At 44.5% G+C, this 24,150-nt stretch overlaps 1 protein-coding gene across 4 annotated transcripts in view; it reads right to left on the bottom strand.

Annotated features, from left to right (window-relative positions):
- The window catches only part of LOC148038059 (3-dehydroquinate synthase), a 107,897-nt gene extending 84,777 nt beyond the window's left edge, over positions 1-23,120 (bottom strand). For 2 of the 4 annotated variants that reach the window (XM_087668457.1, XM_087668439.1), the window contains exon 1: positions 22,915-23,118. Coding sequence is in view for 3 of the 4 variants with exons in the window: in XM_087668439.1 (XP_087524565.1) it covers positions 22,915-22,933 (19 nt within the window). In the remaining variant the exon portion in view is untranslated. Of the gene's footprint in view, positions 1-22,914 lie in introns of all 4 variants that reach the window. The other 2 variants (XM_087668475.1, XM_087668447.1) reach the window with 2 other exon arrangements.
- Between the last annotated feature and the right edge of the window lie 1,030 nt (positions 23,121-24,150).

The following is a 24,150-nucleotide window of genomic DNA, read 5'->3' on the forward strand; positions in this document are numbered from 1 at the left end:
CCTACCCACTAGGCTTGGGCGGGAGTGAGCTTGTGCTCCTGTAGAAGTAAGATGTCAATCCGCCTGGCAAGGGCACGCTGCAGCTCCTGCCAAACATTCAACTTCCTAGAACCTCGTGCCCCACTATAGTGGAGGCTATTCACATTCCAGGATGCAAGGTGTAAACTCATAGGGAGACCTTTGACTAACCAAACAAGCATCAGTTCGGTGTGGAAGCTGTTGACGAAGAAGAGGAACTATTAGGCATGTGTATACACTTTGCTATCAGCTTGGATAGTGAACTCCATTTCCCCATGGTGGCCCTCGGGCGGCCCATGGGGGTGATGGACGCGCCTTGTGGTACCACCAAGGCATCAATCAACCAGGCTGAGAGGCGAGACTCCGTACACTAGTAAAAACAGGCCGCCTATGCCAAGGGCCACTAAATCACATCCATCGACGCTCTCCACTGCGAAGAAGCTCGAAAGATAATGCTCAAATGAGGGACCTTGGCCCCAACCCACAATTAATGTCCATCATGCAACCTAGCCACTGCTGGGAGAAAAGTGTCAGTCCACCTTCTCCCATCGTCTGCCACCTGGCTCTTCACCTCCTCCTCTATCTAAGTCGTCGCCCAGCCTCCAATTGAGAGGTCTAAAGGAAGAAGGTGTAGTCTGGTCCACCCAGTGGTGCTAGTAGATAGACTTTGCCGCTCCTAGACTTGCGTACCACGAAGATTCCCACCTCTAAGGGTAGTGGAAACTCTTTGCGCTCTGCAACTCTCAAGTAAGACCACGGCCCACTACGAAAAAACTCCTATGGTAGCACTTGTATCTGTCTCAAGAAAGTGTGATAGGCGGCATAGATAGATGAACTAGTGGCTATGTGGGGAGGGGAGGGGGGGCTAGACTGCCGATGGGTGGAGGATGTCAATGTATGGGACTCCTTGATAGGTTGGGGGGGAGGAGGGGTCACTTGTGCTGGGTAGGGATCAAGGGGACTCGTTGGCGGGGGTGATGGTGGGGAGGGGGGGGGATCAAGGGATGGTGGGGTGGTCAGAGACACACGACGAGTGTGTGTGTGTGTGTGGGGCGCCGCCGCGTGGTGCTCTATTGAGGGGGTGACGCTCACCCTCCTGCTCCTTACAGCCATGGCTGTGTCTGAGGGGCTGCCTGCAACTCCCCCTACTGTCTCCCTCTCTGTCGTCTTCCCGTGTAAAACCATCCATATCCACCAGTGGGCAATTTGCTGCCTGGTGTCCAAAGTCATGGCAATGCAAGCACTGCCCTCGCTGCCCAGTAACAATGACCTCCTGCCTCAAGGAGTGTCTACTTGCCTCAATCTCTAGAAACTATGGTATATTCTTTCTCTCTTTCACTGCCACCCGTACCTTTGGGACTCCTATGACAGTCACTACGTCTGCCAAAGAGGCGGGAAGGACAATGCCGAAGAGCCGTCCAAAGTCTTCCACCAACTGGCGATACTCTATCGCCAGTCTGAGAAAGAGAAGGGTGACTAGGTGCCTAAGGAACCTATTGTGGAGCGCAAATGCCTCCATTGTGAAGCCATTGTACCAAGGGACCATATAGATGACCCCCTTCGTGGAAGCATAGGGTGAATTGGTCAGTAACTGTCACAAGACTATGACAACTATTACCTTTTTGTTGATTTCTTTATTACATATTTCATTTGGTTTTTCTTTTTGGAAGAATCCCTCTTGAAATCTAAACGCCTGAGTTGCATGGCCAGTATGTGAAACAGACAGGAATGTCTAGTGAGTCAAGACTGGACAGTTAAGGTCCAGTATAAGTCTGGAAGTGACTGATAGCACTGTAGATTGACAAGTCTGGAAGAGACTTGTGAAAGTATATATGGACAAGTGTGTTGAAGAACTAGCCTGGAAGAGACTAGTTCAAAGGGAAGATGGACAAATCTGCAAGAGATTAGTCCATGTGGGGTCATCAGTGGAAATTCACTTTCAGTTGAGCTACATTACAGATTTGGATGTAGCCTTGGTCTACAAAGATGGTCAGAAAACTAGTGGGATACAATGGAAGCAACTCCTAAAATTTAGGGAGTTACTATTTTTGGACCTCAGAATCTATTCACATCATTATCTTCGTTTTTGCACGAGGATCAATCTTCTGGTTTGTGCCGAGGTCAAATTCTGCACCAAGGATGGAGAATTTTAGACCGGAAGGCTGGAATGGGAAATATCTTCCAATGTTGCCACTTGGCACATATTTGTGCACTTACATCTTTAAAGAGGGGCTGGCGTGCAGTTTTTGGGCTGAAAGGGGCTCATTTTTTGTGAAAGGGAGATGGATTGCTGCAGATGGAGAGCTCTTGAGAGCTGGTCTACCCTGTCCATGATGCACAAAACGCTGAGCTTGCTTCCTACTCTCTCTTTCTCTCCCTGACAGTACGGTTATGCTGCAGAATCAAGGGCCTTTCTTCTGATTCAGGTACAGCTATGTGGAATATGCTATTTTTGCATGAGGCAAGAGCCTCTTTTCTCCAGGAACAGGAGCAGTTGTATGCTGTCCCAGCAGGGACAGGTGAGGGAGGTAACCTCACCAAGCGAGTGTCTGAAACAGCACTAAATCAGTTCTGATTCTAGACTGTTCAGAGGTTAATTCAGAGCCCAATCGATGTCAGAATCGAGGGGCACTTGGCCCACATGATGCAAGACAGTGTAGGGAACAATATGAGCTGAGAACAGGTCTGAACCAGTAATTACAATGGGCTGAACACTACAGGGAACAGTATGAGTTGAAAACAGGTCTAAGAATAGGTCTGAACCTTGTAATTACAGCAGGCTGAAATGATCAATTCTGCACTCCAACCAGAAGTTTCAGACTTGGGCAGAGTTTCCCCTCCTGGTCGGCTTGTTTTGGGTCAGTAATTGCACTGTTATGCTGCCAAATTTCACCCAAAATAGGTGAAAGACAGCCCATTGTACTCTCTCTCTCTTTTAAAAAAATAAAGAAATACTGCAAGGGGCGCCTAACTTAGGGGCCAACAGGGTGTCTGTGTGGCAACAGGAGCATTTTAGCTTCCTGTTTTTCTTCTTGATTCTGTGTCTTTAAGTTCAGGTAAAGTGGACGACTGTAAATTGGGTGAAAGCATTTATGTATTTTGGTTGTACACTACCACCCTTTCCAGTGAACAGACCGGTTACATGGTTCCATTGCCGAGATCGAATCACTTTTTCCTTAAAGAGTGAACCAAGGTTTGTTTGGGTGTAAGACACAGAATTGTGCATTATGGCTGATAGAAAGGAAGACACCAGAGAGGAAGCGTCTTCATCACAGGAGATCCCTGTTGTTCATGAGGTGGGAGAGTCTTCTAGACCTCCACAGTTTGTTACTCCTCCTGTAAGTGTTGAGCCACAAGTTCTTACGGCTTCTTCTATGGATGAAGACATTTTCAAGACTCAGTTAGTTGCTGCTGTGAGTATGTTTACTCAAGTGATGCAAAATCCAAGGTTTTTGGCATTTTTGCAGCCTTCCCTTCCTTTACAGCAAGTTGGGCAATCTGCAAAGATTTCGGATCCAGTAGAGGTCCAAGATAAGGGTAAGCATGCTGCAGATTCAATGGAAACACCAAGGCAGCTTGCAGAGTCAATGGAGACTCCAAGATTGGTTCCGAATGTCCAGGAACAAGTGGTGGAAACGCTAGTTACATAGGCATTGCCAATTCAGCTCGCCACTTTACAGCAGCCAAATGTTGGTTTAAAAGGACAGGGAAACAGTTTTCAGGCTTTACCACAGGTTTTCCCACCGACCTCTGTACATCCTGGGTACTTTGGAGGTGGATCTGTATTTCAGAGTATGGCTGGTTATGCACCTAGAAACCAGATTTATGTACCAAGAACAGTGTTTGGGGGTACACAGGGTTTTATGCCAAACCCCATGTATGGCAATATAGGCATGCAGCCTAGATTTCAGGGAGTTCAGGGCAGTTTTGGCATGCCACAGGGCACTTTTGGTATGGCTGGTTATCAAAATCAGCAAGCAAGTATTGTGTCTACAAGCCCTGTAGTCAGTGGTCCGGCAACTTCCATGCCATCTGTTCGTGTTCCTATGTTACAGGCATATCCTACAAACCCTTTGATGGCTCATGAGAAGCCAAAGCCATACAAGGAAGGTGGTGCAGCCGTGCAGTTTGATATCTTTCGAGGGTTTGAAGATAGGACTAAGGCACTCTCTTTCTTACAGCAGTTTGATGCCGCATTTGCAAGAGGGAACTTTACAGAGCCTTCTAAGGTTCGGAAAGCTGCCACTTTTCTTAAGGACAATGCTAGTCAGTGGTGGAGTACACTGTTGATGCAAGGACAGGCTCCTGCCACTTGGACTTACTTTAAGCAAGTATTTGCTTCTGCTTGGTTGACCAATGAATTTGAGATCGATGTTATGTCAGCTTAGCACAATTTGGATGCATCTAAATGCAAGGATCTAGAAGACTATAACAAGAAGTTTTGGGAGGCTTTACTTCCAATCACTTCTTACAGGGTTGTGCCATTGACTGAGCAGATAGAGAAATATTGCTGTGGGCTGCCCAAGGAACTTCGGAATTATTGTACAAAGACAAAGGTGACCACTTTGACTCAATTAATTGAGAATGCCAGCACAGGAAATGCATTATTGTTGGGACAGTCAAGTGGTTTTGGGGCAGCATTAAACAAGACAAATCTGAAAATTTTTCAGCAAAGAATCCATTTGGCAAACAGGTTTATCAGAATTCTCAAAGCACAGGTTTATCAGAATTCTCAAAGCACAGGTAAACCTTGGCAGTTCAAGAAGAAGCCAGCTAAGTTCTTTGGACAACAGCCAAAGGACCAGAAGAAACCTTTTGTGCGCAAGTCTCTTGAAGAGAGAAAGGCTTTAATGGCTGAGAGGAAGTGCTTTATCTGTGAGCAGACTCGTCATATTGCATCTAACTGTCCGAACAAGAATAAGAGATCAGCTGATGATGATAAAGAGGACAGGAAAGGAAAGAAGCCCAAACCTTCAGCAGGTTTAGTGCCAGATATGCTAGGAGACAAGCCACACTCGGATGCTAATGAGCTTTGCAGAGCTTGGGTTAAAGTTAGGGATCAAGATGTACTCATTTTCTTTGATCCTGGAGCTAAGGCAAACTTTATCTCACCAGAGTTGGCTTCTACTTTGGGCATCAGAGCAAATGAGATGGGCTACACAGCAGAGGCAGGGTTGGCATGTCCTGGCCACTCAAAGTCTGTGACACCCATTCTTGGAAAGCTGCGTCTTCATATACAGTCTTATGTTGATGCAGAAGAATTTTATACCATGCCACTTGAAGGCTGTGATGTCTTGTTGGGAATGCCATGGATGTTCAGAAAGCATGGTGTGTTGGATGCCTTTAACAAGACACTAACTTTGGAACATAGGGGAAAAACTCATGTGCTTGATGTGAAGCTTAAAGGAGAGCCTATACCTCTTGTATCGGCTTCTGTCATTACATCTGTAATAAAGAATCATCTTTCTGCATACTTGATTTTTGCACATGATGTCAAGGATAATGATGAGTCAAATTTCTCTATGTTAAATAGAGACATGTCTGCTTTCTTCTCTCAGTTCAGTGATTGTTTTTCTGACTCATTACCATCATAGTTGCCACCAGAGAGGTCTGAGGATCATGGGATAGATTTGGTGCCAGGAAGTAGCCCACCAAATAGACCTCCGTATAGGGTTAGTGCAGCCCAACAGAAAGAGATATTGAGCCAGGTCAATGAGCTGTTAGGAAAAGAGCTAATTCAGCCAATTCATCTCCCTTTTGCTCACCAGTGCTCTTAGTGCAGAAGAAGGATGACTCTTGGCGTATGTGCATAGATTATCGAGCATTGAACAAGAGTACCATCAAGAACACGTTCCCCATTCCAAGAATTGACGATATCCTTGACCGTTTGGAAAGAGCGTCAATTTTCAGCAGGATAGATTTGAAGAGTGGATACCATCAGATCAGGATTAAGAGAGAGGATGTGCATAAGATTGCATTTAGGACCACGTTTGGTCTCTATGAGTTCTTGGTAATGCAATTTGGACTTACTAATGCTCCTGCTACGTTTAATCGAATGATAGACAGGATTTTTCATCCATACAGGCAGTTTGTTGGTACATTCTTTAATGACATGATTGTCTTTTCAAAGAATGAACAGGAGCATAGAGAACACTTGAAAGCAGTCTTTGATGAGACTTGCAGTAATAGGTTGCTTATCAATGGCAAGAAGAGTGAGTTCTTCTTGGAAGAAATCCAGTTTTTGGGGCACATAGTGTCAAAGGATGGTGTCCGAATGGATCCTGCTAAGGTTGAAGCAATTAGAACATGGCCAGATTAGAAGCTTCTTGGGTTTGTGTTCTTACTACAGGAGGTTCATTCGCAATTTTGTAGAGATTGCTTCACCTTTACATGCTTTACAGAAGAAAGGAGTCTCTTTCCAGTGGACACAGAAAGAGATTTCAGCTTTTAACCTTCTTAAAGAAAAGATGACTTCTAGTCCAGTGATCATTCTGCCAGATCTTAGGAAGTCATTTGTTGTCCAGTGTGATGCCTATGGCAATAGCATTGGTGCAATGTTAATGCAAGATGGCCGGGTAGTGGCTTATGAAAGCAGAATCTTGCGAGGGCCAGAGAAGACTATGCAGGTCTATGAGAAAGAATTGCTGGCTGTGAATCATGCGCTTTCTTGTTGGAAACACTACCTACTTGGGGCAGATTTTGTTGTCCAGACAGATCATCAAACATTGCGTTATTTCTTAACTCAGACTAAACTGTCAGAAAAGCATATGCGTTGGGCAAACTTTTTGTCAATGTTCCATTTTCAGATTGTGCATGTGGAAGGCAAAAAGAATGTTGTGGCTGATGCTTTGTCAAGGAAGCCACAAATTTCAGCTATGTCAATTCCTTATCATCATGAGCTTGATGATATGAAGGAACAGTATGCTGATGATGAAGATTTTGCAAGGATTTTTGATCAGCTTGTCAATGGACAACATCATGAGCATTATCTTCTCAAGGATGGTTTCATGTTAATGCATGGTAGACTATGTGTGGCTATGCCATTGAGACGAAAAGTTATGACAAAGAGTCATTCTCCACCGTATGCAGGGCATCGTGGTATTGATGCAATAGTCAAAGCAGTAGAGACATTATTTTATTGGCCTACTTTGAGAAGAGACGTGGATGCTTTTGTACGGCAGTGTTTGATTTGCCAGAAGGTCAAGTTTGACAGGCAAAAAGCACCCGGGCTTTTACAGCCATTGTCTATTCCAGATAAAACATGGGAAAGCATAGCTATGGATTTTATCTTTGATCTTCCAAGGACACAGACAGGAAATGATGGGATATGGACTATTATTTGCAGGTTTAGCAAACAGGCTCATTTCATTCCTCTCAGGAAGAAGATAAAACCAGATCAGATGGCACATTTGTTTATGTGCAATATTTTCAAGTATCATGGTATGCCACAGTCTATTGTCACTGACCGTGATCCACGGATGACAAGTCTATTCTGGAGAGGCATATTTGAGAACATGGGCACAACGCTCAAGTTCTCATCGTCATTTCATCCACAGACTGATGGACAGTCAGAAGAGGCAAATTCTACTGTCTTGGATCTGCTTAAGTGCTATGTGTCAGAGCACAAGTCAAAGTGGGAGCAGTATTTGCCTTTGGTCGAGTATGCATACAATAATACTGTGCATTCATCAACAAGCAAAGCCCCTTTTGAAATTGTTGAAGGTGGTAAAAAGATTCCTCCCATTTTGCATACAAAGGAAAAGATTTTTCAGGCAAATCAGTACGTGCGGAGTATGGGTGAAATGTATCAGAAAGTTAAGCATGCCCTTGAAAGGACTTAGGCAAAGCAAAAGAAAGCTGTTGATCATCACCGTCGTGAATTGTTGTTTTCACTTGGTGATTGGGTCTGTTACGGTTTGAAAAGGCACGCTTAAAGAAGCGGAAAGGCAAGGAAAGTCTTTTCACTAAGCTTAGTATGCGATACTATGGGCCTTTTCAAGTAACAGAGAAGATTAGTGATGTCAGTTATAGGCTGAAATTGCCTGACAATTGGAAGATTCATAATGCTTTCCATGTAAGTCTTCTTGGACCTTATGTGGGTGATGTGCCAGAAGATATGCCAGCTGAGGAACAACCCGAAGTTGAGGAACTTGATGAAATTCTTGTTCCAAAACAGGTATTGGCACACAAGGAAAGGAAAGTGAAAGGCAAAGTTGCTAGAAGGTATTTGGTTAAGTTCAAGAACTATCCAGCTATAGATGCTAAGTGGATGGACAAAGATGAACTTGCAGAGTCACCTAATGTGTTGGAACTTTACCTTGAAGCATTTCGCTTGCAACCTACCTTGACCCCTTGTATCTCTAAGCTGAAATAGATTGTCAAAGTGACAATTGCTTTAGAAAGAAATTATGTACAGAAACAGATTTTGTACAGGTTAACACTTATTGTGTCCATATGGTTTTCTCAGTGCTAAAGAAGTAAGTATTGATTGCAAGAATACAGTTTTTACTTCTATTAAATTGAATACACGTAACAATGGTTACTCGATCGGGCATGTATTTTGTGAGTTGACTTAGTGGGGATATCATTTTGATGCATCGGCCACTAGATCTCTAGTCACGGTGATGTGGAGTCATCAAATGAGAATCTGCCACTATGGGGATATCATTGTGGTGTACCGGCCACTATATCTGGAAACAGTGATGTGGAGTCACATGATGATAGTCTGCCATGTTTCACAGTTAGAACATACATGTGTTAACAGTGTGTTCAGTTCACAATGTTGACTGATAGCATGTATGTGTTGTACATGTGCTGCCAAGTGTAAGTTCACTGGGTTAGCTGATAGCATGTATAACATTCATGCAAACGAGGACGTTTGCGATTTCGAGAGGGAGGTATGTCACAAGACTGTGACAACTATTACCTTTTTGTTGATTTCTTTATTACATATTTCATTTGGTTTTTCTTTTTGGAAGAATCCCTCTTGAAATCTAAACGCCTGAGTTGCATGGCCAGTATGTGAAACGGACAGGAATGTCTAGTGAGTCAAGACTGGACAGTTAAGGTCCAGTATAAGTCTGGAAGAGACTGATGGCACTGTAGATTGACGAATCTGGAAGAGACTTGTGAAAGTGTATATGGACAAGTGTGTTGAAGAACTAGCCTGGAAGAAACTAGTTCAAAGTGAAGATGGAAAAATCTGCAAGAGATTAGTCCATATGGGGTCATCAGTGGAAATTCACTTTCAGTTGAGCTACATTACAGATTTGGATGTAGCCTTGGTCTGCAAAGACGGTCAGAAAACTAGTGGGATGCAATGGAAGTAACTCCTAAAATTTAGGGAAATACTATTTTTGGGCCTCAAAATCTATTCGAGTCATTATCTTTGTTTATGCACGAGGATCAATCTTCTCGTCTGTGCCGAGGTCAAATTCTGCACCGAGGATGGAGAATTTTAGATCGGAAGGCAGGAATGGGAAATATCTTCCAATGCTGCCACTTGGCACAAATTTGTGCACTTACCTCTTCAAAGAGGGGCTGGAGTGCAGTTTTTGGGGTGAAAGGGGCTCATTTTTGGTGAAAGGGAGATGGATTGCTGCAGATGGAGAGCTCTTGAGAGCTGGTCTACCCTGTCCATGATGCACAAAAGGCTGAGCTTGCTTCCTACTCTCTCTTTCTCTCCCTGACAGTGCGGTTATGCTACAAAATCAAGGGCCTTTCTTCTGATTCAGGTATAGCTGTGTGGAATATGCTGTTTTTGCATGAGGCAAAAGCCTCTTTTCTCCAGGAACAGGAGCAGTTGTATGCTGTCCCAGCAGGGACAGGTGAGGGAGGTAACCTCACCAAGCGAGTGTCTGAAACAGCACTAAATCAGTTCTGATTCTGGACTGTTCAGAGGTTAATTCAGAGCCCAATCGATGTCAGAATCGAGGGGCACTTGGCCCACATGATGCAAGACAGTGTAGGGAACAATATGAGCTGAGAACAGGTGTCAGAACAGGTCTGAACCAGTAATTACAATGGGCTGAACACTACAGGGAACAGTATGAGTTGAAAACAGGTCTCAGAATAGGTCTGAACCTTGTAATTACAGCAGGCTGAAATGATCAATTCTGCACTCCAACCAGAAGTTTCAGACTTGGGCAGAGTTTCCCCTCCTGGTCGGCTTGTTTTGGGTCAGTAATTGTACTATTATGCTGCCAAATTTCACCCAAAATAGGTGAAAGACAGCCCATTGTACTCTCTCTCTTTTTTAAAAAAATAAAGAAATACCGCAAGGGGCACCTAACTCAGGGGCCAACAGGGTGTCTGTGTGGCAACAGGAGCATTTTAGCTTCCTGTTTTTCTTCTTGATTCTGTGTCTTTAAGTTCAGGTAAAGTGGACAACTGTAAATTGGGTGAAAGCATTTATGTATTTTGGTTGTACACTACCGCCCTTTCCAATGAACAGGCCGGTTACAGTAACTCACGGGCTGCGTCTGACGAGTGAGCCGTACCATGAAGATCCCTAGACCCATTAGAACTGCCTCCACGATCTGCGCTATGCCGATGCGCAACGTGGAGTGAGGCCAGTCTCGAAGCTGGGCCATGGATGGGGAGTGTCCTACTACCTGACCAAAGATCGTTGTTTCTTTTAGCTCCAGCTCTGTGGCACGGATGGCTAAGAGCTATTCCTTAGAGAGGACGACACGCAAGGTGTTTGACTAGGGGGCACTCATTGAATGCACCAGCATCTAACCAGGGGTTTCCATTGCACGTCCCTGCTGAGAACCTACCAATCACGCTGCAGTGTTGCCGGCGGGGGGGTGTTGCTGCAAAGGAGGAAGCAACCGGGGGGGGGAGATGGATGTGGGACGGGGGGATTTGTTTTCCAGCGGTGGATAGTATTGTTCTCCACTAGTGGCTTGATCCTACGAGTGGGGGCCTGATGACTGAGCCACAAGGCGAGGGATGCGAGGGCTTGGGGAGGGGAGCAACAGGTGTGTGAGAAAAGGCTCACGAGAGGGGGAGCCCATCACGGTAATGGGGCACTCAATGCACAGGGAGGCCCAAGGCGAACAAATGGGAAGAGGAAGTCGCAGTGGCGGGCTGAAAGGGGGGGGAGGGGACAGGCGGTGGGAGAGCGGCGCACTGGTAGGGGACCCAGCAAACAAGCAGTGGGAGGACAGCGCATCGGTAGGGGCCCAATGGCAGACAGACGGAAGGGGGGGAAGCGCAGAGGCGGCCAAGCGATGGAAGGGCGGTGCAGTGGCAACCAGGGAGGGGCGTGATGACGGTCAGAGAAGGAGGGAGGCGCTATGGCGGCAGGAGAGATGGGGGAGACACGATGGCGGCACGTAGCGCGTCGGTAGGGATACAGACTTCTTGTATCTAGCCCCTTGTCTCCAGACTTCTCTCTCTCCCCTCCTCTCTCCAAACTTCACTTTCTCTCTCCTCTTTCCTACAGACTTCATGCTCTATCTCTACTTCTCTATACTTCTTGTGAAAAAATACCCTAACACAAAGACACAAATAACACCGTACGACAAAGCACAGACTCGTAGAAGAATGCAATTAGGGTTAGGGTAACTCGGAAATAATGAACACAAAGAATGAATGAAGTGATATGATTATTAAATATACAATGCTCATGTAGCAAACACACTATGTAGTGAATGAATACTATACCTCGAACTCCTATATCTCAAGGATCAGGACAAGGATAATGACCTGGAGAGTGTGTCATACTTTGAACGGATCCCAAATCGCAACAAGGCAGCCTCCGAAAGTCAAACACCAGCAAACACAACCAAGAAAGGCTGGATCCAATGCAGATGGCAATGCAGGAGAGAGAAAGACTAAAAATGCAAGTGAGGAGAGAGAAAGACTAAAAACGCAGGCTGCAAGAGAGAAAACATGCAAGTTGCAGGAGAGAGAAAGACTAAAAACGCAGGGAAAACCAGCAGCAGCAGTCAGCATGCTGAAATCAGCTCCAAACAATGTATGGTAGATTGAAAACATGAGCCAAATTGTTGTAGACAACAATGACCAACTTGGACCGCAATGTGCTTCGTGTCCAAGGTGTGGACAGCAAGCTGAAAGACCTAAAATCTACAAAAACGAGGTTAGGGCTGAATGGAGGGCAGCATACCTATTTATAGAAAGTTTGGGCCCTCCCAAGTGGATTTGTGCTTATGGGATACAAACACTTTCTAGGAACGCATTTCTTTTTAAATAAACAAGGTTTCTTCCTTAATTAAGAATGTTTTGGGGTTGTTTAAGTGAAACTAATACATTTTTTGCTCGACACTTCTCTCTCGATATAGACCTCTCTCTCTCTCTAGACTTCATATATCTGCCTTTATCTCAGCTCTTCTCTCTAGACTTCTTGACTCAAGCTTCTCTATTTGACTTCTCCTCTCCTCTTTCCTAGACTTCACTATCTCCAAACTTCTCTATTTTTCTCCTCCTCTTCCCCAAACTTCTTTGTCTCCAGACCTCTGTGCCTCCAAACTTCTTTGCTTCCCCTTCCCCAAAGTTGCTCTATCTTCAAACTTCTTTCATCCAAACTTCTCTATCTAACTTCAATATGTCATTTTCCCTCTCCCTTCAGACTCCCCTTTCCTTCCTAGACTTCTCTCTTCTCTTTGCCAAACCTTCCTTCTTGATCCTCTTTGCATTAAAGAGCAACATCAAGGAATTCAAAGGCATATGCATTGATTGTAGAGTGATATAATTTCCTAATCATTGGAAGTCCGAAGTGTATGCTTACAATCCACTCCGGCAAATCCTTTGAGGTAACTCCCATTTGCACTCCTAAAACTCCTCTTCTAGTTTTTAGTGGATGGGGGTAGGGGTTGATGCCCCTAAGCCTCTACAAGGCACTAGGAAGAGTAAATATAAAGCTACCCACCTTCAAGGGGCTAGCCATTGAAGATCCTAAAGACCATGTCCATCGATTGGACAGATTATGTCAAAGTAGAGGGGTAGATAGGGAGGATGCATTTCTCCCCTCCACCCTAGAGGACACTTCGAATTAGTGATATAGCCAATTTTTGAAGACCCACTTTGTAACTTGGGCATCCCTCAAGGATGAGTTCCTTATGGCTTACCATCCGGGAAATCGTGAAGACATCCAAGAGCTCAACTCACTGAAATACATTGATGAAGACATGGTCCCCGATCTCCTCACACAAGCAAAGTTATTAGTGGTGCACCTTCCGATTTACCTTGGAAACTTCATGGTACAACAATGGGTTAATAGAGCGCTTCTGCCAAGCACTCAACAAAAGATTCCCGAAACTTTGGATGCTATTGCTTGTGAAGAAATACCCTAATGCAAAACGTAAATAAAAGCATACGACAAAGCATAAATTCAATAGAACACAGTTAGGGTTAGGGTAACTCAAAGACAATGAACACAATGGAAATTTGAATGAATGACTAAACACTAAATATACAATGCTTTTGCAGCAACCCACAGTGCCGTTGAGCATATTCGTTCTACAAGCATTCTCAGCATCGGCTCGTCTTCTCAATTCGGTACTTACCCTACTCCTTCAATATTCCTCTCGCCCCATCCAATCGGCTCAACACAAAATCTATTGGGTGCCCTCTCACAAAACCCTCCCTACACTTCAGCATCCTCAAGTTCTTCATCCCATCAAGATGACAATGAGGTCAGCTCCTCCATAGACACTTCTACGAGTATAGGCGGTGACACTGATGATGAGATGTATCGACCATCTCACCAATCAACTTAGACATACTCCTAGGAAAATCCCCTTTTGCAATAGCAAGTACGTTGAACATCATCTTCTCAGCCAAGTTCCACCAACACATTTGTAGATCACTCCCCTCCTCTTCTCTCCTCCATCCATCCCCCCTATGCTTCTTTTTCACTCACACATCTCAATACTCTCACCTCTAAACTTACCCCTCCTAATGAAAATCTTTGTAGAAACTATATACCTAAGCATCTTGAACTCCCCAAAGGTCAAAAGCTTGATTTTGACACCATTGCCACCATCCTTACCCTTCCCAAGCAACAATTAACTGCTAATCATCTTTGCCACATTAATATCATTGATCTAGCCACCCATAGCCATGTCAAAAATCTCGACAATCCCACCTCTTCCACTCTTAAGCTTACTGCTTCTTTCACTACTACCTTTATCTTCATCCCACACTCTTTAGAGCTGTCCAAGCTCAAAAAGCCTTCTATCATCTTTCAACAATCAAAACATATTCTTGGGCAGCTTTTCTCACATGGTCACTTCATGACAAGCTCAAACAAGCTAGACAAAATGAAAAATATAACTCCAAAATAACTTTTTCTTCTGCTGGCTTTTTTACTTACCATATTCAACGCCTCTCTTCCCTATTACCATCTGTATCAAGCCCGTCTTTTTCTAAACCCAAAAAGTCCAAGTATCGCCCAAAAGTCCTTCCTTATTAGCACGATTCCAAACATGCCAAGAACGCCGAAACTCACACAACTACTTCCATCACTCCCCCTGTGATCATTCTCCCATCTACTTCCCCTTTTTCCTCTTCACCCATAACTTCTAATTTTCCTTCCTATCTTCTGTACCCCTCTCCTTATCATCAAGCCCAGTTGTGAAGTATATCACCTTCAATATACTTCACAACCGGACTTCTTTATGCAAATCAAATCGTCCGATTTCCTCCCAAGAAACATCAACATCCATCCCCCAAATACTTACTCTTGGTGGACCTCTCCTCATGGCAACATCATTACTCTAGGGAACGGCCCAACATTTAACCAATTTCATTCAGCACATAAAGCCAACACAATTAGTCATTCACATTTTGCCCCTAGACCTCCCTACCCTTGCCACCAAGATGACACGATCTCCAAAAGATGGATACTCTTAGGTTCAACCTTGTTGACCATCATCAGCAGATACATGCCTGAGATCACAGATTGATCAAGCTTCAGCAAACACTTCTTCAGAAAGATGCAAAGATTGTTGAGTAACAACAATAGAAAATCCGCACGATAGAGGCTAATCATAATCGAGACAAGGATTTTTTTCAACACACTCATGATTTCTTTCAAGGCCTAGAGGATAGACTTGCTAATGCTCACCAAGGATGGTGCACCGTCTAGGAGTGGGCAACTTGTAAACTGTTGAGAAACCACTTCTTCAGTTCACAAACTTCATTTAGGGTTTCACATTGACAACCCCAAAAAGGCCTAGTGTCCACATTTTGGCCACTTTTCCAATGGCCGCCCACACAGCGGTGCACCAACCTAGAGAGCTTATATCTATAAATAGGCACCCACTTCATTCATGCTACACCTTTACCTGTGTTTTTCAATCTAGAGGTCTTCTCCTTGCTTGGCATCATCATCTCGAGCTTGGCATCAACAACCTAGCCTTTAGCGATAGTCTACATCACCAAGCATCAATGATTTCATCATTTCACAAGGGCTATTAGGACTTGCGTTTTTGCAGCCTGGTTCCTTCTTCATGACCTGGCGTCACTCATCTATCACAGAGGCTGCTAGGACCTGCGTTTTTGCAGCCCGGCTCATCTTCCATCTTCTGGCGTTATCATTATCCACCTAGCATCAGCATCAAGACTGCTCTCCCTGTGTTTGACAGCTCCAACATTTTGGGATTTACATTTTGCTGCCCATGTCACTCCTTGGCATCAAAGGACTGCAATTCGCTCCCTCAACAGTTAGTGAACATCTTCTCCAATAGCATCAAAGGACTTCAGTTTGCTCCCTTAACAACTGTCTTCCACCTTCCAATGATTACTTTGATAGCTCATGCCCGAAGGACTACGTTTTGCTCCCTTCACTATGCAGATTTCCACAACTGATGCCACCTGATTCAAACAAGACAGTGCAGTTATCTTTTGAGCTTCGGCTCCGCTTATCAACTTTTTTCTCATAGCATGATTCAATGCATCATCAATGTGTTTGTGTTTCTGAGTTTCTCTTGTCTCTCAATGTTTGTTGTACACACTCTGCGTTACTCTCCACAAACCCTATTGTTTGCACAGTCACTTATTTTGACATGGTATCAAAGCATATCTGTTGTTTGAACATGGTATCAGAGCGCAAGAGCTAAGCCCTATTCATCAAAGAAGGAAAAGACAAGTTGCGGATTCGGTATCATCTACCGATTTCCCCCTTCATTTCTCTTGTATCACCAAGAGATAGATATACCTTTGTCTTCCTCTTCCACCCACCCTCCCTTTTACAGGTTGACACTCCGATGCTATGACTTCTCCACACGTAGATGGACACACCGCTGGGTCCTCCTCTTCTGGCATCACTGGAAACCCATCAATGCTTGCTGCTATGGACCTTTACTCCCTACCCCGCCGAAGTATATGCGTCTACCCCTAGGCACTCGTAGTGCCACCTCTCTCTTCTAGGCCACAAAGTTTATTATGCACTAGCTTTCAGATTTTTATGCTCATAGCAATGAGACGCATCCAATGTGCACTAAGCCCTTTCGAGCCACAAGAGGATCAATTGGTACCATGGCCTCCTCGCAACCACCGTGATGCGCTACAAAGGTTGCTTCTACTTCTTCTAGGGTTTCAAGAATGCCACCTCGATAACCCACAGCCCACTCCACCAAGAGATAGTAATTGTGGGATACCATCCCCTCAACAGTCCGCTTCTTGGAGAGACAGTGATTATTCGATCCCTTCTATTACTTCGGCTCCGCAGTCTACTCCACTAAGAGACAGTGACTGTTGCCCACCCTTGGCTCCGCCTGAGCCTCCCTTTTTCCTAGCCTCAACTACTCAGGTTCGAGAGGCCAACCTTTGGGAGTTCTTCAGTATCCCAGATACCTTCTTCGCACGACCAACGGCACTTCATCATCAGATGATTCAAACTCCATGATCCATGAGTTTCAGATTCCCTCTCTTTCCGAGAGGGGGCTTCGGAGAGGGATACACTCTTTTTGCCCTTAGAGGGGGCTTCTACTTCTTCGGCTTCAGAGGGGGCCCCTGCATCTCCACCCTCTAGGGGGACACCTACTCATCCTCAACTTCGTCACCCTCCATTTACTCTTTGGCGATGATTGTCTTCGAGCAGTCATTTCTCCTATTTATACCCAAGATCTTCAAAGACTACCTAGATTGGGGCCTTGGAAGCCCAGCCACTACGACTTGGTGACAAGGCCTTCAAATTCCTCCCAACATGGAGTTATGGAGCTAGTGGCTTCTCTCCGAAGGTGGAGTCCGGTTCTATAGTTCATCCCATCTATCGTTTCTTACTATAGGTTATCTTTCAGGTAGCACCCTTGGATCTTTCAAATCCTTTTCTTCTTTATCGTATCTCTTCTCTTTCTTCATCCCTTTTTGGGCTTGAGAGAGGGTGTTGAGAAACCACTTCTTCAATTCACACACCTCATTTAGGATTTCGTGCTAATAGCCCTAAAAAGGGTTGATATCCACATTTTGGGCTACTTTTTTAGTGGGCATCAACACAATGGTGCACCACCCCAAACAGCTTATGCCTATAAATAGGCAGTCACTTCATTCGTTCTTTACCACTCTCTCTTCAATCATTCTTCACCACCTTCTTCGGTCACCAACACTTCCCTTCTCTCCCCAACCCCTTCCATTGCCTCATACCCCTTCATGAGGACATTGTGGTTTGTGGCTCATGGTTTCCTTCACCCTTCCTCTTCTACTTCAAGCGCCTTGTTCCATCATCAGGCCTTGCATTTGAAGCATCTTCCACATAGCGTCACCATCCTCTGATTGGCATCAACACCCTTCTCCTTCAAACTCCACGTTTACCTGCGTTTTTCAATCTAAAGGTCTTCTTGCTTAGTGTCATCATCTCCAACTTGGCATCAACATCTTGGCCTCTAGCAACAATCTACATCACGGAGCATCAGTGATTTCATCACTCGTCAATCACAAGGGCTGTTGGGATCTACGTTTTTCCAGCCTAGTTCCTGTTAGCAGAGTATTTGTCAGCTCATGTGTGAGTCTGAGCTTGATCTGGGCTGGGCATTTTTTATTAGGTATTTTAGGTATTTTTCTGGTGTGGCATTTTATGCCAGTGGAGCATTTTATGCACCAGTCGGCCAGCTTTAATGCTGTCCGACCAGCATTATTGCTCCCCACTTTTTCAGCCTATTTATACTCAGTGGCTCCTCCTCAGTCAGTAACTTCATTTCACCATCTGCAGACTCTGTAGAGAGAGGAGCCAGTGCCAGTGCCCACGCAGCCAGTGACTCACTGTTGTATGCGCCTGTCTCGTGTTCAGATATATGGATTCCATTTCCCATGCATACATCTGAGTTCTCATCTGTATCGTATTCTTTCTTTTCTCTTTTTGTCTTGTGTTTCAGCAGTTTATTTCAGCACATGTTTATGCTTCCACCGCTGCTCCACTTCTGACATGGTATCAGTTTTCAGGACTTGTGTTTCTGCTATGTTTTCTTGCTGATTTCAGGACTGTTTTGTACCCCTGCTGATCAGACGACTGCTGTCGCAGCCAGGCGACCTGTTTTGGGGCTGTTTTCAGCCTGCGTTTTTTGCAGTTTTGCCATCGCCTGCTGCCTCCGCACCCTCTATTGCCTGCGTTTTTCATCTGCAGCTGCTGGCGACAGTTTTCTACCTGTTTTTCTCCAGTTTACAGCCTGCGTTTTGCTGATTCAGCATCTCTCGTGGCTGGGTGACTGTTACTTCAGGCCGTTTTTGCTGTTTTTGGCAGTTTTTGACTGATTTTTTGACTTTCTGCAGCAGATTTTGTCTTCTATTGATCAAATTTTGGGTTATATTGCATGTGAACTCTCTTTTTCTGTAGTCTGTGCTTGTGTTTTGGCTGTGTTTCCTCTCTAAATTCCATCTCTTCTCTACTTCTCTTCTTATCCTCTCCATATGGCTCCTCCGTGCACTTCCACTGCTGATAAGTTACATGGACCTGATTATCTCACATGGAGTGCTGTCATGAAAGCTTGGTTTGTGCATCTCGTCAAGACGATCCTCTACAAGCTCCCCCCGGAGTTTGATGGAGTGGCCAATGCTTTGCGGGTGCAGACATCATTGACTCCTGTCAATTTTACACATATGACCTCGATGCTTCTTGAGCATGAGGCATCCTTGAGATTACAGGGGCGGCTTCCGGCACATTATGGAGGTGAGGCTTATGTAGCTTCAGAGAGGGGTGCCGGGAAGAAGAAGTCGAAGGCCCAATGTTACCACTGTGGCAAGAAGGGACATTTGCGGAAGGACTGCAAGAAGTTAGCGGCTTCCAAGAAGAAGGAGCAGAAGACGAAGCGGGATGCTGACTCTACCGATGAGTCCTCTCCTTCATCAGACTCCGACTCCGATCCTCCGACCAAGGTGAAGTCCAAGGCGCGGAAGGGATCCTCTTCTTTGGATCGTGGGAAGGGCTTGGTGGCCCCTTCCTCGGCTACTTTCTAGTGGTGGTGATGAGGTCATCCCTCACGACTCTCTTGTGCCAGAGAGGGAGTGCGAGCGGGTGTTTAGATGGGGCAGCCGCGCCTCATCTATATTTTTATACAGGTGCACAGGTTCCAGAGAGGGATGTTCCTGACGCATCAACTTCCGTCTGGCGGAATCAAATCCTGGCACTGGGATTGACATCCAGGTTCATGCTGAGCTGGTTCTCTGACAGAGAGCAAGAGGCTTTCGTCTGGAGCTCACATGAGGGGACACTTTGGCGGTCTGGCCAAAGGCGGGGAATCCATGGTCACCTATGTTCAGAGGCATTTTTGACAGGATGGTCTTGTATGCTATTGCGAGACATTGGTGATGGACACAGAGACATGCTATGATCTTCTCTATTTTCAGGTGTTTGGTACGATCGACATCGACATCAGGTTCTCTCCGAGGCACCTTGGTGGTGGCTTGATCACCCACTGCTTGGGTATCCATGGTTCTACTTGGTGGTTCTATGTTGTATAGTTTCTGATCCCTTTTCCTTGTACTATTGTATTGTATCAAATCACTCATGATCTGAGAGAGGGTGTTAGCAGAGTATTTGTCAGCTCATGTGTGAGTCTGAGCTTGATCTGGGCTGGGCATTTTTTATTAGGTATTTTAGGTATTTTTCTGGTGTGGCATTTTATGCCAGTGGAGCATTTTATGCACCAGTCGGCCAGCTTTAATGCTGTCCAACCAGCATTATTGCTCCCCACTTTTTCAGCCTATTTATACTCAGTGGCTCCTCCTCAGTCAGTAACTTCATTTCACCATCTGCAGACTCTGTAGAGAGAGGAGCCAGTGCTAGTACCCACGCAGCTAGTGACTCATTGTTGTATGCGACTGTCTCGTGTTCAGATATATGGATTCCATTTCCCGTGCATACATCTGAGTTCTCATCTGTATCGTGTTCTTTCTTTTCTCTTTTTGTCTTGTGTTTCAGCAGTTTATTTCAACACATGTTTATGCTTCCACCGCTGCTCCACTTCTGACAGTTCCTCCTCCATCACTTGGCATCACTCATCTATCATAGAGACTACTTGGACCTGCGTTTTTACAGCCCAGCTCATCCTCCATCATCTGGCTCATCATTATCCACCTGGCACCAGTATCTAGGCTGCTCTCCTTGCATTTGATAGCCCCAACATTATGGATTTGCGTTTTGCTGCCGAGGCACTCCTCGGCATTACAAGATTGCAATTTGCTCCCTCGACAACTGGTGATCATCTTCCACATCTCCGATGACATCAAAGAATTAAGGTCCACTCCCTCAACAGTTATCTTTCACCTTTGAGTGATTTACTTCGATAGCTCATTGCTCGAAGGACTGCGTTTCGCGCCCTTCACTGTGCAGATTCCCATAGCTGCTGCCACCTAATTCAGACAAGACAGTGCAATTATCTTCTGAGCCTCAGCTCCGTTATATCAGCTTTTCTTCTCATAGCATGATTCAGTGCATCATCATCATGTTCTTGCGTTTCTGAGTCTCTCTTCTATCTCCCGTACACACTCTATGTTACTCCCCAAAAACCCTATAGTCACTCTATACCGCCACTTATTTTGGCATGGTATCAAAGCATACCTATTATTTTTTACATACACCACATGAAAACACCACACATGAGCTCTTTTGTACAGAATAAAAAAGCTTTAAGTTGTATTTCACACCTGTATATAGCAGCAACTCTTCAAGTTGTACTCACTTTGTATATAGCATAGAAACAATCTTTTATCATGAAAAAGGTAGTTTAGTAGATTACTTTGTTCAAGTTATACTCACTTCGTATATAGCGTAGAAGCAATCTTCTATCATGTACAAGGTAGTTTAGTAGATTACTTTTTACTCATGTACTTGAGTAACTTATGTTTTTTCTCTAGAGAGATTCTTCGACTTTCTCCAGACTAGACTTTCTTTGGAGACTTTTTGGACCTAGGCAAACCCAACCTAGACCTGCTTAAGAACCGCCTCACTAGATATTTTTTCCTTCTTTCTTTTTGAGACTTTTTCAAGCAAATTGTACCTAACCCAAAGATTTTTTACAATAGTATGGAGAAAATGTCCTTCACCACTCCAACGTCTCTACATATTGATATTGTATGAAGATCTTTTGCCCTCCCCTCTCTTCAACTATAAAAAGATAGGAGAGACAACAAATGTATCAAACAACTATTTTGCGCTAATAAAGGTATACTCTTTGCAAATTTGTGTACTTCTGTCTCTCTCCACTCCAAACATCACTATCTTACTCTACCATTCTTATCTCCAAGCTTCTCATTCTTGTCTCCAGACTTCTCACTCTTCCTCTTCTCCGCAGACTTCATTTCTCTCTCTTCTTCCAATCTTCTTGTCCCTTGTCCCTAGACTTCTCTCTCTTTCCTCTCCTCTCCAAACTTCATTACAACTCTCCTCTTTCCTCCAAACTTCCTATACCTAGCCTCTTACCTCCAAACTTCTCTCTCTTCTTTCTTCTCTCCAAACTTCACTTTCTCTCTCCTCTTTCCTCCAAACTTCCTACCCTGCCTCTACTTCTCTCCCAATATAGACCTCTCTCTCTCTAGACTTCATGTCTCTATCTCTATCTCGGCTCCTCTCTAGACTTCACGTCTCTATCTCTACCTCGGCTCTTCTCTCTAGACTTCTTGACTCGGGCTTCTTTGTGTGACTTCTCCTCTCCTCTTCCCCAAACTTCTCACCTCCAAACTTCTTAACTCCGAACTTCTCTCTCTAACTTCTCCTCTTCCCCAAACTTCTCTCTAGTGACTTCTCCCCTTTCCCAAACTTCTATCTTCAGACTTCTTGCATCCAAACTTCTCTATCTAACTTCTGTACAGTATATTTTATCTTTCCTCTAGACTCCCCTTTCCTTTCTAGACTTCTCTCCCCTCTTCGCCAAACCTTCCTCCCCAATCATCTTCGTATTAACAAGAAACATAAAGGAATTCGGAGGCATATGCATTGATTGCAAAGCGAGCATACTACTCTGAGGAACCTCCCACACCTCATACATGCAACATGCGAAGACCAGCCCTACATGCCATTTTCTCATGTCAATGCGAGATGACTATACAGATACCCATTCACAGACCACCAATTTGCACCTCTGCCTCCAATCCAGCCTTGCCAGCAACGGACAGACAAAATGTGCAGCATAATACATTTTGAATCTATGCGTTACATATAGGTCCAGTTAAGCGTCACTCTTATCTCACAGGTCGCTCATCGTTTTGATGGTAAAGCGTACACCTTTTGAAAGAATGTTCATAAAAGCTGTATCCATGGACTAACTATACAAAGGGAAAGGGAGTCTAAAGGTTACCGCGTGACAGTCACGACGCATGCAAGCGCATTGCATTACGACATATGATGAAATGCACAGAGCCATGAACAGCTGTTTCCGCGTTTAACGACTGTAGGGAGGACGAACGAAGGCAGCAGGAAAGTCAGGTGGTACATACCGATTGACAGAGTGATCATAGCTGGGCTTGGTCAAAATGAGAACGTTCTTGTACAGACTACAAGGTGATCGATGCTACCGTCCTGTTTTGGCACTCTCCTGCTGTGGTAGCTTATGTCGTGTGAATTTAAGGCCAGCCGGAAGGATACTTTTGGGTCCTATCCACCCTGAAATGCATTCCCCATCCCAGCCTAACAGAAGTCATTTTTCTATTATTCAGTAATAACTATATATTCATACTCTCTTATTTTTGCATCTCACAAGGCACAAACCAAACCCGACATATCAGTTACGAACCCTACATGGCCAGCAAAGAACAAACTCCAAGGCTAACTTTTCAAGGAAAACAATTGATAAAAACTTTTTAGTCTTTTGGATATCTTTCTATCTCTTCCCATCTTGATAAAAACTTGAAAGGGAGGGTGTGTACATTGAAGCACATCTCTCTCTCTCTCTCTCTGTGGGTGCTCCAAGCTGAGCAAGTATGGTTGTGTGTGCTGGCTTGCGTCATCATGCCATGTTACTAGGCATCAATGTTGACATCCATGTTGGTGTGGAACTCAGAGTTTGTAGATGAAGCAATTGCAAGAGAAGGATTACAATGCTGCGCTATGCAAGTCTAGATGGAATCATGCTTGTGGAATGCCAATTGGGATTACATCACCTGAAAGGAGACCTCTTGTAAGTAACAATGGAAGATTATTATCTTTGATTGAGCCATAGGAATTGGCATAGTACGTTCTACTTCTTTTGACAAGGCCATGCTAGTTCAATCTTCTGTAGGGGGGAGTATTACAATACAAGCATCTCAAGTAGAACTCATCACTGCATGGATGATCTTTAGGCTACCTGCATCATCCTTGGAAGGTTATAGTTTGACAAGGAAACATTGTCAAATTACAACCTTGAATAGTATGTTGGATTATTGTAATTGTAATTGAGACAAGGTCTAACCATAACAGATTGCATGCATGAGAAGGGATACCAAGAAATCTTATGTTTATGTTTTTGTCGATTTGAGAACAATCAGGATATGAGAATCCTATATATGCACAAGGAGGTTCCAATCCAAAATAATTCACAAGCTGGGAGGTGATGAAGGCAATGGCACCACCTAAAGGCAATAGGATAGAAATCGACAACTCTAACATTGCATAAGACGCCTTCCAAGTGTCACTTTCAAAGGTTGGCTCCAATCTTCCGGCAACAATGCGGATCATCTAGAACATTAAGCCCC

This window comes from Lygodium microphyllum, chromosome 3 (assembly GCF_053477565.2).
Source record: "Lygodium microphyllum isolate KBCC chromosome 3, Lygodium_microphyllum_v1.1.10, whole genome shotgun sequence".
Taxonomy (NCBI): domain Eukaryota; kingdom Viridiplantae; phylum Streptophyta; class Polypodiopsida; order Schizaeales; family Lygodiaceae; genus Lygodium; species Lygodium microphyllum.